Source organism: Cyrtonyx montezumae, unplaced genomic scaffold (genome assembly GCF_038088225.1).
Source record: "Cyrtonyx montezumae isolate F1298 unplaced genomic scaffold, pur_monq_1.0 scaffold_3, whole genome shotgun sequence".
NCBI classification, from domain to species: Eukaryota; Metazoa; Chordata; class Aves; order Galliformes; family Odontophoridae; genus Cyrtonyx; species Cyrtonyx montezumae.
In genome coordinates this window covers 123,291,974-123,306,164 of record NW_027072034.1, presented here as the reverse complement: position 1 = coordinate 123,306,164, position 14,191 = coordinate 123,291,974, and the positions used below count along the sequence as shown (strand labels likewise).

Sequence of the window (14,191 nt, the reverse complement as noted above, 5' to 3'; positions counted from 1 at the left end):
GGGAAAATTAAGAGTCTTTATAACAAATTTAGTGCCACCATTTTTTGTCCAGTTTGCAAAATATCTGTCTTTTCAGGATCAAAAATCACATACATATCTGATAGGATCAATTGGAGTTAGTGGCAAAACAAAATGGGATGTTTTAGATGGTGTAATCAGACGTCTCTTTAAGGTAAGATACTAAAAACATAATTCAAGTATTTATTCAATATCCTTTCTCAATTAAGAAAAAGCCTATGAGTTTTGGTTCATCTTACCAAGTCATATTTTTTTTAAACGTATAGCTGACACCACTATTAATCTTTACTGTTGATATCACTGTCCCTTTTTATGATCATAGGTGGTTCTCTATTGAATTTGACTGTAGCAATCTCCTTTCCAAATGAGTTCACCTATACCAAACTACTTTCCAAACCGTTTTCATTCAATAACTGTATCTATTTTTACACGTTATGTTTTCATATAATTTCAGGAATATATTTTCCGAGTGGATCCAGCTGCTAGCCTGGGTTTAAGCTCTGACTGCATTGCTAGCTATTGTATAGGGGATGTAATTAGAGCCCATAGCCTAGAAGTGCCTGAACTGCTGCCTTGTGGATATCTGGTTGGAGATAATAACATCATCACTGTGAATCTGAAAGGTAAAACCCTCGGAATACTTTTGCAGTCACTGTACAGTTCTTCAACACATTCTTCCATACCTTCTTTTTTCTTTCCTAAGGCCTGACCTTTCTATATTCTGTGTCCAGTTCAAGGATTCATTTATCACATAAACTCTCTGTATGATATTGTACTATACCTAACACAGAGGAACATTTTGAGAAAAAGCAAAGAATTCATCTTTCCTTCTCTGTCTGATTGACAAATTGCAGCAACAAAGTATAAATTTCTGAATAGCACAGAGAAAAACAGGTGAACAAACAAACAAACAAACAAAAAAGACTGTGAAGATAAATATTTATGTATTATCCACTTCTTCAGCACAAATTTTAAACATTTTACAAGCTGTAGAGATTTGGTATTGGAAGGGAGAGTGCCCTTCAGAACTGTTCATGTATGGATGTGACAACCAGTAACCCTTGTGGCTGTCACACTGACCTTTTTTTATGATAGTTGCCTGTAGTGTCTGAAACACATGTTTTTGCTTCACTGAGCCTTCTCTTCACATTTACTTTGATTTGCTTTCTCCCATCCATTTAGTCATACTGACACTGTCACTGTTATATGTTTTGGGCCTGTGTAAGGCAGTTCCACATTAATGAAGCCTTTGATAGGTTTTTGGTTTAGGAAGTATCTCACCTTGGTTAGAGCATAGCACTGTGCCATCAGATGCTGGGCCAAATCTGTACTTATTTTAGCACGGATGAAGACAAACCATCTTTCTTTCCTTTTTTTCCCAGGAGTGGAAGAGAACAGTTTGGACAGTTTTGTGTTTGATACATTAATTCCTAAGCCAATTACCCAGCGGTACTTTAATTTACTGATGGAGCATCGCAGAATTATTCTTTCGGGACCCAGTGGCACAGGAAAAACCTATTTAGCTAATAGGCTGGCTGAATATATTATAACTAAATCTGGCAGGAAAAAAACTGAAGATGCAATTGCAACTTTTAATGTAGATCACAAGTCAAGCAAGGTAAGTTACAAATGAAATAATAACTTATTGCCTGGTTTGTAGGGAGAATATAGAGCTTCCTCATTTGAGGAAACCTAGCATAAGGCTATATGCACAGTCACATGTCAGTTCTTGAAGCATCTGTAATTCCTTCATCAGAAACATTATGGAACAGCTGGTGTAGCTTGCTTTTGTATAATGACAACAGCAGCCTATTGTTGGTGAAGATTTGAGAATGGGGATTTTGAACCACTGTCTTGGGTGCAGCAGTCAGCTGTACGTATGACTGCTGCCGTGGCTTTTGGTGTGCATCGGTCAGGGAGCTGACCACAGTCAAATTGCCTGAATGTGACATCGTGTCGCATTCAGAGTGATTTGTGTGGCTTAGATTATCAACCCTCTAACATGACTACCGTGGCAGCCCCAGATCATACTAATCACTTGCTATCCTAGATTGGGTATACTCCTAACTTGGTACCCCGGGAAAAGAAAAGGAAAGGTTTTGTCCAGAGCTTTCTGACTTGCACAGAACATAATGAATGTTAACATAATATAAGAAGGAAGAACATACAGATCTCAAAGGGGTGAGAGAACCATTCCAGTACAAACATCGCTTTCCATTGTCTTTATACAGAAGATTTGTGGTGCCTTTTACTTTGGCAGGGATTGTGCTCATTTTATTGCTATACCGCACACACATTTATAATGGAAATTGTCCCACAAATGAGCAAGCTTTTGGATTGCTGGTAAATTGCTTCTTGTATGTGGTGGGTTTCTTCCCCTCACCCTCACCCCCACCCCCCCTCTCCCCTTTGCCTTTCTTTCTATTAAGATTTGCATAGACTTTTTCAGTCTGTAGTAAAAAAGAAAAAACATCATTGTCAAATGCCAAGTGTGCTTGAATAACACAGATGGTGCTTTTTCTTGGAAGAAACCCATGATGTTCCCTAGAGACACCTGAGCTTAGAAAGCCAAACAAAAATCTTTCTTGAAATAAAAAGAAGATTACATGTTCCTATTAGAAGAAGATTATGCTATCCCCAGTCCAGGAAGTGAAATGACAATAGGAACTTTGCCCATAATAATGAACATTCCCAACAGTGACACAATTAGTTACCTCTAGGGAAATAGCCACAAAATGGTATAGCCCAGACCCTCAGGAATAATAAAGCATCAAGGAAAATGTGAAATATTTTGATTGTGGAGGCGTGCTTTTACTTTAGCTCTAAATGACAGTCAGACAGATGTCTGGCTAAAAATGATTCACACGAGGACCTTTACTATGAGATGTCAGATTTTCAATGAGAATGGTAAAAGGAGATATCTATGGAAGCAGTTCAATATGCTTAGTTTGTGTGACAATTTGGTTGGATTTTGTTCCATTGTTTTTTGGATTTTGGTTCGTTTCATTGTCTAATATATATATATATATATGTGTGTGGCATTCAGAAGAATATTTTGTTGCAACCTGTTTTCTACTGGACATATTTTGCCAGGAGGTTTCTAAGAACAGCATCCACCAAATAGAATTGTGTCTGTTTCAGTCATTTGCCTGAAGTTTAGAGCCTTTGTTCTTCCTAGCACGTGGCTTCAGTGTTGTCCCATCTAAGAAGCATGTGCTCATCCAGCTGGATGGTCCACAGTGGTGAAACTCTGTAGCAGCCTCTTTATCTTTCTGAATTTCTTTCCCCCTGAAACTACATCTGTGGTCTAATTGACTTAATCTTTTGTGGTTTTTGTTAATTCTGAAGGATCTGCGACAGTACCTAGCTAACCTTGCTGAACAGTGCAGTGCTGACAACAATGGTGCTGACCTCCCTGTGGTCATAATTCTGGATAATCTCCACCATATCAGCTCACTAAGTGACATCTTCAATGGTTTCCTCAATTGTAAATATAATAAATGGTAAGTAGAAGCACTTTTCTCCCCTTTCACACACTACAGTATAGCAGTAAAAGCTGTTTATTACTTTGCAATATAAAATGTCCCAATAAATACTTAGACTCCCTTAGGCTATCAGCAAAGCCTCTGTACAGGACCTTTAATTTAAGCACTTGAATAATTTTGACCCTCTTCAGCCAAGTGTTTATGTGCCAACTTTCCTTCATGATCCCTTGCATCTCAGTGAGACTGAATTTAAGAATGCACTTAAATGCTTTACTGAATTAGGGTCTTATCTCTTTTGCCCTGACATATCACGTAAGATCATTAGTACCCTGAGGTCAGCTTATGGGAGAGTAATAAGAAATGCACTTTGTAATTGGAGAATGTGGGCAAACGTGTAAACACATAAACCATGCCATGCAGAAGCAACTGTGGATAGTTTTTTCTTTGAGTTGTAATAGTGAAGAATTTTGAAGTTAGCTGACTGTCCTTTATTGCCAAGCAAGAAGAACAATGTTTTCTGGGATTTCTGTTGGTCAATTACATTGGCTATTTCTACTGTAAAAGCACCATCATAGGGACTTCCCCTTACAAAACTACTGAATGAACTTAAAATTCTAAGCTTCCTACAAAATAATGAGATACATGAACAAAGAGTTGCCTCATTTATTCTTTATTATAGGTGCGCGCTAATAAACTACAAATGTATAGAAAGGAAAATCATACAAGAGCAAGCATTACAAAAAGAGATATCACAGAAATATCTTAAATCTAGGATTAGAACACATCCATGCTTTCCAAAATTAGCCCAGTTCAAATAAGATTAATAATATTCTCTGAATATCTGAAAGGATTATGCCTCAACACAACGTGCTATTTCTCTCTCCAGTCCCTATATTATTGGAACTATGAACCAGGGAGTTTCCTCCTCACCAAATCTGGAGCTGCATCACAATTTCAGGTACCTTCAGTTTGTTTTTACTATGTCTGTATTTGCACAGAACTCTCAAGCTCCCTGCTCTTCTGACTAGCTCTTCAACAAACACTGATCTTGTGTCTCATCAAAGCAAAGTATTTGAGCTTCTGTACTCTCTGTACTGAGAGATCTCAGTATGGTGTTTGGGAATGCTGAGAAAGAAATAAGATGCTTTTCAGCATTTCTAGCACTATGCTGAACATGGTGGCATAGTTGCATTCCATTTGTCTTCAGCAGAGTCTTAAATTCCTGCTGAGAACTGTAACAGTGAGCAATATTACAATTTATTAGAGCAGTTTTACACTTGCTGGTTCACGAGACTTAGAAGCGTTTGTCATTATTGTCATCTGTATGTTAAAGAGGAAGTTATCTACTTGCAATTCATTGCTACTTGACATTTATCCTTCTACCTAGGTGGGTGCTGTGTGCTAATCACACAGAGCCTGTTAAAGGTTTCTTAGGAAGATATCTGAGACGGAAACTGATTGAGACTGAAATAGAAAAGAACATACGCAATAATGAGCTCATCAAAATAATTGACTGGATCCCAAAAACGTGGCATCATCTCAACAGCTTCCTAGAAACACACAGCTCTTCAGATGTAACCATTGGTGAGTCTCAGCAAATGGGTTTGAAATAAAGACACGGGCTAATTGTTTTAGAGATTTGTGAAAGTTGAATTCTCATTTTAAAACTTGTCATCTCTCAGTGGTAAGTACAATGTAAGTGTGGGGGATTTGCCTAGCTAGTGTTGCCAGCAAGGCTGAAATGAAAAGGGAAATGTAGTATGTATTTCCTGGTGTTTATGCTTTGGTTGCTAAAGACTTTCAAGTAAGTTGCTATCGTTTTAAAAAATTAACTCTACAAAATATTACCTCAATAGCAACTTTGTTTAAGCTTAATTTCTTTCTGGTTTGTAAGCTTAGTTATTGCACTGCAGCATAATCAATAAAAACAGTTGGACTATCAGTTCTGCAAACTAGCAGGTGGAAGATATACTTGAGGTCTTTTAATGGAAAAGCTTTGTTAGCAAGAAGTCATCCTTTCACGTAGGTTTGGCAGTAAAACTGGTAAGTGTTCATACATCCTTAGAACTGGATAAAGTGACACTAGCTCATTTTTATTAACAGATTACTGGTAGATCCTATACTGCAGTCCTGTATTCATTTCCTCTACACTTGAGTGCAACTTTTTTAATTCTATAAAAATTGTTTTCAGTAGGTTCACTTGATCTAGTTTTTCAAATACACAATTTGACTTCTCAGGTCCCCGCCTTTTCCTCCCTTGTCCCATGGATGTTGATGGCTCCAGAGTGTGGTTCACAGATCTCTGGAACTACTCCTTGGTGCCATATCTTCTGGAAGCAGTGAGAGAAGGACTTCAGGTATGTCATTTGCTTCTTATCAATTTATAGGCATCCTCTAAGTTACTTTTAAATAACGCATCCAACTGTGAATAGTGTTGATAAGAAAAAATCTTTGCTGAGATCATAGATATTAGTGTTTGGCTCCTTTTGACTTGCTGATAACCTGAGCAGGTCTCAGTCTACCTGTGCGTGTGAGAGTCAATAGATCCTATACCAGTGTAAGAAAAGTGCTTTTGTCAGCTTGATCTTCTCCAACATTTGTGGAGTAGTACACATGCAGGCACATGGAGGAAGGCTTGTGAACAAGGATATTTTTGCCATTCAGAGGGTTGAGATAATTTACTCTTTGGACATGTTGGTCATGAAGATCTGTCCCTTTCCATCCTTGTATCTTGCACCACCACTTGTATTTCCCTGAATTTTGTTCTTTCCTTATCTCTTTCTCTATATGGGCTAAGGTCTTCTACTGACTGTAGTTATCACCGTGGATAACAGCACTATCAGTGCAGAGTACTTTGTTGTTCCCTCCATCCTGTCTTTTCCAGACCTAGATTTTAACACCAGTTCAAATCTCTTAACATTGTCTGTCTATTGATACTGAACCAGTAATATTTAATAGTAATTTTTAAAGGAGGGATACAAATAATTTTACTTTATGAAGGACTATAAGCTGTCCCATACAGGTTAAGATCTGGGACCGTTGCACAGTTTTGGAGCCAATCTGAATCTTTAAATTAATCCTTTTTTTTTTCTGTTTGCACTTGGCTTTCTCCCTTTTCCTTTCCTTTTACATACTGCAACTCTGTGCCCTCTGACAAGGCACATTGTGGAAAGGCTGTTTTTTTGTTGTTTTTTTTTTGCCACACATGACAGTGAAAGAAATTACTTCATGGTGCAGAGGGGATTGTTATGGAACAGTCAGAGATCCATGTAAGCAGCTGCAGGTTCTTTATCGCCTTGTACTGACATAGTGGCATGCTGACAAAATGGAGGTCTCACGTCTTGCCTGTTGAATATCTCACACTCTCCTAAAACTGCTTATCTCTCTGGAAATTACAGGGTGTTTATGCTGTGCAAAAAGCTGCCAAACATCCAATAGAACAGCCACAGTGAGATTAACAGCGCTTGTTTAGATCAGCCATAAAAACATAGTGATATTCACTGTGTTCATATTTTTCCAAGTATACAGGGTACCTCCTTAAATAAAAACTTCAATTTTGGAGCAGAAGATGGCAGCAGACAGAAGAAAATATGTTGTTTTTTGAGCCATTCCACTTTTTATATGTTTTGGATGCCTTCCAAAGAACAGAATTACTAACAAAAACCAGAAATCTTTTGTATGATATAGTTAGATGTCCCTGGAACAAGGGAAGGGTAGAAAATGACTTTCTAGCCTGGTACTTCGTAAGCTCCCTTGTCAGACACACAGTTTACGAACCTTGCCCCAGCTTCCAGGGAGAGTATAGCCACTGTTTATCTCAGATGAGAAGCAGTGCTACCTACAGCCAGGAAACAGGAGTTAGTTTGCTACCTTCCTGAGAAACATATCCTCTTGGCTTGTTTGAACAGATCTCTTCTAAGCAGCCAAGCTCTGTGCAGGGAAGAAGGAGTCTGAGTATCTCAGTATACAGTACAAGGAACTTGGCTGCCTGACCTGAAAGTCTGGATCGAGCAGGTGCCTGGAAGTGGGTGTTACAGTGATAAGCACAACTCATCTCTCTGGCTTCAGCATTAGAATCCTTCACTGTTTCTCAACTCATCTCTCTGGCTTCAGCATTTGAATCCTTCACTGTTTCTATCGTGTTAGGAGCACACCCCATCTAAATGCCTCTGCCAGTGTTATGGATTTTCTTGGATTGTGTGAAGCTGTTTGAACTGAGAGAGCTGGTGCACCCTGGTGGCAGGCTCCCAAGACTCAGTTGTCATTGTCGCTGAAGGCAGCACAGCTAAAGGAAATATGTAAAGCTGCAGCCAAGGGTCTCTCAGTTGACATGTTTCCTTTGAACAGCAGTGTAGAGAAGGTGAGGAAGTTTTTAGTGAGGAGGTTACCAGACCTCCTAAACATACAGTATTCTCATTCATTCTTCCTTCTGGCCTTACAGATTAGTAAGGTTTTCTGTGCTTTATAGTAGGGAAAACTTATCCTTTGTGAATTTCTTCTCTTAACCTTGTGAAAGATCTCAAGGTTTGGACAGATGTCTACTTCTGCATCCCATTTTGCTAGGAGAAGAGAACAATCAGTGCTGGCACTTCCTAATTCACTTCAAACAAAATCCAATTAACTTGAATATTTTAGATAGATCAAAGATAATTTTAAGCAGGTTACCTAAAGGTCTCATTTCTTGTACCAAAAGCTTGTAGCTCCTACCATTGCCTACAAGTATCTCTAGTTACAGAGTGCTTTTCTACTTGCATCTACTCTGAGTGTTGAAGGAGCACTAATGGGGACGAAGTCTCTTCAGTGTGTTATCATATCTGAATGCTGAGCATGTTTGAAAGCAGACCTTTTACTAGAATGGTTTAGATGAGATTGATGACTTTTACTTGCCATTAAAACCAGTATTGAAAACTCTAGGACACTTATCTGTGCTATATCCACACTACAGATGTATGGTAAGAGGGCACCCTGGGAAGATCCTTCCAAGTGGGTAGTTGACACATATCCATGGAGCTCTGCATCTCTACAGCATGAGTGGCCATCGTTACTCCAGTTAAGACCAGAAGATGTTGGTTATGAAGGTTATGCATCAGCAAAAGAAGGAACAACCTCGAAGAATGTTCCACAGACTGATACAGAGGGGGATCCCTTGGTAAGATTTAAACTCAGGGAAAATGATTTTTCACTCTTCAGCAACTTGATTAATCAGCTTGCTGTGAGTACCCCTTTCCAGGTCAGACAGTTTGTCATCTACATCCTATGTATGAAGGATATCCTATCCAAATATATGAAGGATAACTGAGAAACTCACATTATCTAACTTCGCTATTGTAGAGAATTTAGTGGAAATGCAAATTAGACAGCTACCCTTCTATTCCTCTGAACATTTGAAGAAAACTTATGACTGTATAACAGTCTTAATGTAAAAAGAATGCATATTTAGTGGCATTAAAAGATAAGAGGTTGATTTCCCTAAATGCCATCTGTTGTTTTATCTAAGTGTGATCCCAAATGTTTGGGAATAACCATTGCTGCTTGTGATAATGGAACATTAAATTGCATATATTGAACTGCTGTTCCCATATGGAACTTTTTCTTTAGATCATGATAGTCTGTAATACTGTTTTAGAGAGTTGTAGCTCTGGAATACAGGGAGTTTTTGGAAAAAGGAAATTTCCTAGAGGAAAATTTATTAAACTCTAGTAAGTGCTAAAGCAATGACTTCTCAGCCTCCTTGAAATGTCTGGGAAGCACCCAAATCAGACTTTCCATACCAAGGAAGTGTAGGAAATCAGCTCATCTGATCTCATCTTCCAGATCTTAAGATTTGGAGTGATCATTTGTGATTTGGCCTGTCAACATATTGTCCAGGCTTCCAGCAAATATGCATCTCCTTTCACTAAGGTGACAATACTTGGGAGGCATATTTCAGCATCCCATCACCCATGCTCCCTGCACACTGTGATTGTTTTTTTGCAGCTTCCTCTATCTGACCAGTTATCAGAGCTGAATCTTGTGAATGTTAGTCTTGAGGTGGAGCTTGTGTGGATACACAGTGACACATGGGGAGCACAATCACATCCAAAGACTGTGCTTGTGCAAGCAGGTCATATAACAAGAAGGCTGCATTACACACCCACTACATGTTATCGGGTAGTCTCAACATTCTTCCACATGGATACTTCTTAACCTTCAGCAAGAGCTTCCTGATAGCATTAAAGAGTATTAAATGCTCTTCAATTCCAGGAGAAATCTTTGCAAATTGTGTGGGTTGAAACCACAGAAATGTAAAGTTTCCCCAGAAAACAGGGAAAAAGAGTTTAAGATCCATACACAAGGAGGTGACTTTGTTTCTGTTTTTTTTTGTTACCTGTTTTTTTTCCAATTGACAACTTATTTATTTCTTATAAAACACTAAACCAGTGTCAACATCGCTTGAAGCCCTGAGTATGCTAGTAGATGTTTTATAAATAAAATCCTCGTAGTTAGACAGTTAAGCATCAAGCACCCGAGTGAGTTTCTGGGGCTTATTGCTACTTTTTGGTATTTTGTTTTCAGGTGGCCCCAAGTCCAAACAATGCCCAGATGAGTTATTTGAGACTCGCCCTGTCCTGGGAAGTTCTTTTGCTGTTGCTGGGCCATTCCCTCAGCAGCAGATGGGACCCTTTTAGGAAGCAGCTGGCCTCAGACCACCCCACACCCACTCCCTCCCACTCTCTCTCTTGCAGAGGGGCTATGTTAGTGTGATTTTGTTTGCAGTTGCTTTTCCAGTGTGATACGTCTTTGCCATCCAAAAAAGATCAGGAGGCTCAACTGTCTCCAAATATGGGCCCAGATGTCCGGCTGTGATATGGCTTCCTTCCCCTGCTGGTGGTGCAGCTGCAGCCATTCTCGTCCTTGAATGAAAGAGAGCTATCAGGCAGCATCATTATATCCCTCTGGCTCTCTGGACCTTTAAACTCACGTTGCTATTTAAAGACCAGAAGGCAGCAAAAAAGGTGCCAGGAGGAGCTGCTGACTCTCTGCCCTTTCAGAAATCCTTTTGTACGGTCCCCCTCAGCTAGATACCAGCACACCTCATACAGCAAGGCAGCTTAATTAAATTTTAACACGGCCACTGCAGCATTAAATGAGACAAGATTATGTAAACATTTCTTTCTTCTTTCAGATGAATATGCTAATGAGACTTCAAGAGGCAGCCAACTTTTCGAGCGCACAAAGCTGTGACAGCGATAGTACCAGCCACCACGATGACATTTTGGATTCATCCCTTGAATCAACTCTCTGAAATGGACAGCCCTTGGTGGAGGATTATGGTAAAATCTGCTTCCACGAGACCACTGCCAGTATTAAAGCAGCACGCCAAGGTCCCTGAATGAGAACGGTGTGTTGTAGATAGGCAGGAGACCTAACTGCAATGTCAGGAAGAGAAATTGAAGTGGAAAGCTTGAATTAGTTTAATTTCAAGGCATTTTGATACCTATGGAGCCAAGCAAGACTCCATTTGTCAACTGGAAGGAGCCCTGGATCAAGGGCATCTAAGCAGATTGCACACGTTAGCCAAACTGGAATTTTTTTTTTCCTTTTCCTCTCTCTCTTTTTCTCTCTCTCTCCGTCTCTCTCACTCTGTCTCTGTTTATCTGTACAAGTTTACAGTGCAACTTCTTTTATTGTTTTTTTTTTTTCTTTTTTCCTTTCCTTTACTCTGAGGTGCTGCATGAACAATGCAGTCTACTAATTCTCTTCTAATCTCAGTTGTGCCACGTGGTGCTGGTCACAGGACTGCAGTGGTGTTGGTGTTGTACGCTACTGCCCATTCCAAAATGAATCAAAGATGATGATCGTAACTCAGAAAGCACAAACAGTATTGTGCAATCACCAGAAAACATGACTGTGATATGCTGGATAAGTGCCAATTTAATTCTAACTGCCATGGTCACGGTGATGCGCTCCATCAAGTTTTTAGTATACGAGTCACAGATTTTATAAAGTTGTTTTTACCACAAAGGTCTTTTTTAACCACCTGCCCACTCCTTAACAACAGTTTTATACCAATTATTAACCAACACTGACTAAAGGCTTCTTAGGGCTTCATTTGTTTGAGCCTTTTCAGTGAAAGAAGGAACATTTCTTATGGTGCTGTCTCACTGCCTTAAAACAGATTTCTAGAACAGTTTTACAGTTGGTTTAATTCCTAAACCATTGGTAATTTACACTGTTTTTTTCTTCATTTACTAATGAGAAAACGTCAGTTAACACAGTAGCCTCATATCTGTATATCATGATTTTTTAAAGAAATGGATAGGAGAAAGAACAGTTGCTATATAATATTTTTATCTTGTGAATAGATTGCTCTTCCTACCCTCAGAAATACACAAGGAACCCAAACCCACTTCCACTGCCACCTAAACTCTTGAGAAAATCGGCTCAAATCCATTTGGTCCCATGGAATGGAGTTTTTGGAGGACAGATGTTTTGAATTTTTATCCAGCAGAGCTGGATGCACTTGATGCAGCATGAGCACAAATATATGGTTTTGGTTTTGTTTTGGTTTGTTTTTTTTTTTCCTTTTTCTGGTTTTAGCATGTTGTTTTGATTGCTATTGTTATACATGAAAAATTCAGCATAGAAGAACACTGAAGCAGTGATGTCCACTGTGGAAGAGGAAGAGTTTATACTGTAAAAGTGGGTTGGTTTTGCACAGTCTATTGGGTGGGTAATGTAAATATATGAAAAAAAAAAAAAAGAAAGAAAAATTAAAAAAAGAAAAAGAAAAAAAGAAAAAAAAAAGCCTTGCACAAATCAAATAAAAACAAGCAAACAAACAAAAAATTGTATTTTATTTTGTTGGTGTTAAGAGATGTTTCACTTGCTGAGATTTCCAGTATGTTACAAACAAATACAGAACGCAAACCTTCAAAGCTGATCTTTCCTGGTGTGTTTGTCCTGTACTTACAGTTATAATGACTATGCAGGAGCTATCGATGCTATGGTGAGCATGTTTCAGTGTGAAACCAATACATTTTGGGGGACAAAACATCTGGAAATGTTTTAAGTGCATATGTCATGGCAGGCTACAACCAGATTGCATTAAAACTGCTCAGAATAATTGGAAGTGCTCTTTTACCGCAAGAGGCATCCAGTTCAAATAGGTGCATATAAACCAGAAGGTATCTAAGGGCTTTGGCATTGTGTAGAAGTGTCCTGTACACCTCCATCGATGTTACCTTCAGGATGTGTATTTGGTGCTCTTAACTGCGGCCACCTTGTGGTCGCTCGCTGTAAAACAAAGATAAATCAATGCAGTTTTCAAATGGCACTGAGCTGCATCACTGAATCTAGAGGTTCCTACACGGTGCTATTGCCCTAATAAAACTCCAACTGATGTTATGCATGTAGGATTCAGCCAGACCAACATCATGGCCCCAGAAGCTGGATCTGTTTCTGTCTGTAAAATGTCAGTGCGTACATCCTGGCTGACTCCAAGAATTAAAGGAAAGGTGCTCTTATCCTGTACCTGTGCTCTGAGCAAACCTGCAGATCTCTTCCTGCCGTATTTAACACACAAACACACGATATCACATAACACAAAACTTCCTGCAATACATCTCAGTGAGTTCACCTAGTTTACAACTCAGAAATTGTTTGTGAAACATTTGTCTGTATACATTTTATATTTTGTACATTTTTGATGTAACATATCGTGTAAATAGACAGAAACAGTGAAATAAATCATCTGAAAAGTTTTGTAGTCTTTGTAAAGCCCTAATAATAAGTATTTGGTGTCATCGGACTTAACTGGATGATGTATTTTCTATTGGTTTATTGTTCCTCTAGCTTGTAAACCAGCTTGCGTATATTTTTTTGCAGGTGTGCACACTGTATCTGTCTAAATTATTACTTTGCCATTAAAGTGGAATTATTTATTGAAAACACAGTCTGGTGTTTTTGCAGTCAGGACCACTTAATAGTTACATCTTGTGTCAAACAAAAACACAGAAACGGCGCGACAAACTGAAGAATGCAATGTTCTGAATTCAGCAGAACTCAGAACGCTTTGTTAAAAACAAAGTGAAGTACTGCTTCTAGTTCCAGGATGCGGTATTATTTTAGGCCAACTGTTTCCATGGTGAGAACAGGCTGTGGAGTTCAGAAACAACTTTACAGGTTTCCCATTTTCAAGATAGCTTTAAATTCAAGGATATTGATTTCAGTGGCGGTAGACCTGCACAGAACTACTGGTGCAGTATTATGCCTCATTTTCAAACCTGAAGGATTCAGGGACACTTCCTCAGCAGGTAAAAGTCAATGTAATTTAACTGAATTCAGAGCAAGCAAGTAGAAATATGTTAGTTAGCTTATCAAAGGTATTTTGAGGCGGGAAGAGATCATTACAATCCTGTGAGTGGTAGCACCTCAGCAACCGGCTGGTAATTTTCCTGAAATTGTCTTGTCTTTGGAAAGATAAACACTGTGGAGTAGAAGGTGGAGCATGTGCTGTTGATATGGCTAATTATTCACTGAATTGGTTTGTTTTAAAGTGCTTTATTTGTAGTTAGATCTTACAAAACTTCCTGCTTTTCAGGAGAAAAATGCCCCACGCTGCCTTGTGTTATTGCCTCTTCTTACACAAAAAACCCACAATCGAAAGCATATTTTACAGTTAGGTAACAATCCATCTTGCTTTTCTC

General features: G+C 38.9%; 1 protein-coding gene across 2 annotated transcripts in view; it reads left to right on the top strand.

The window, feature by feature from the left end:
- The window catches only part of NAV3 (neuron navigator 3), a 258,103-nt gene extending 244,670 nt beyond the window's left edge, over positions 1–13,433 (top strand). For both annotated transcript variants that reach the window (XM_065743241.1, XM_065743240.1), the window contains exons 30-38: positions 77–172; positions 473–641; positions 1,401–1,636; positions 3,367–3,521; positions 4,390–4,461; positions 4,891–5,087; positions 5,742–5,860; positions 8,449–8,652; positions 10,669–13,433. In XM_065743241.1, the coding sequence (XP_065599313.1) occupies positions 77–172; positions 473–641; positions 1,401–1,636; positions 3,367–3,521; positions 4,390–4,461; positions 4,891–5,087; positions 5,742–5,860; positions 8,449–8,652; positions 10,669–10,788 (1,368 nt within the window). In that variant the 3' untranslated portion in view covers positions 10,789–13,433. The remainder of the gene's footprint in view (positions 1–76; positions 173–472; positions 642–1,400; positions 1,637–3,366; positions 3,522–4,389; positions 4,462–4,890; positions 5,088–5,741; positions 5,861–8,448; positions 8,653–10,668) is intronic.
- Positions 13,434–14,191: the final 758 nt, after the last annotated feature.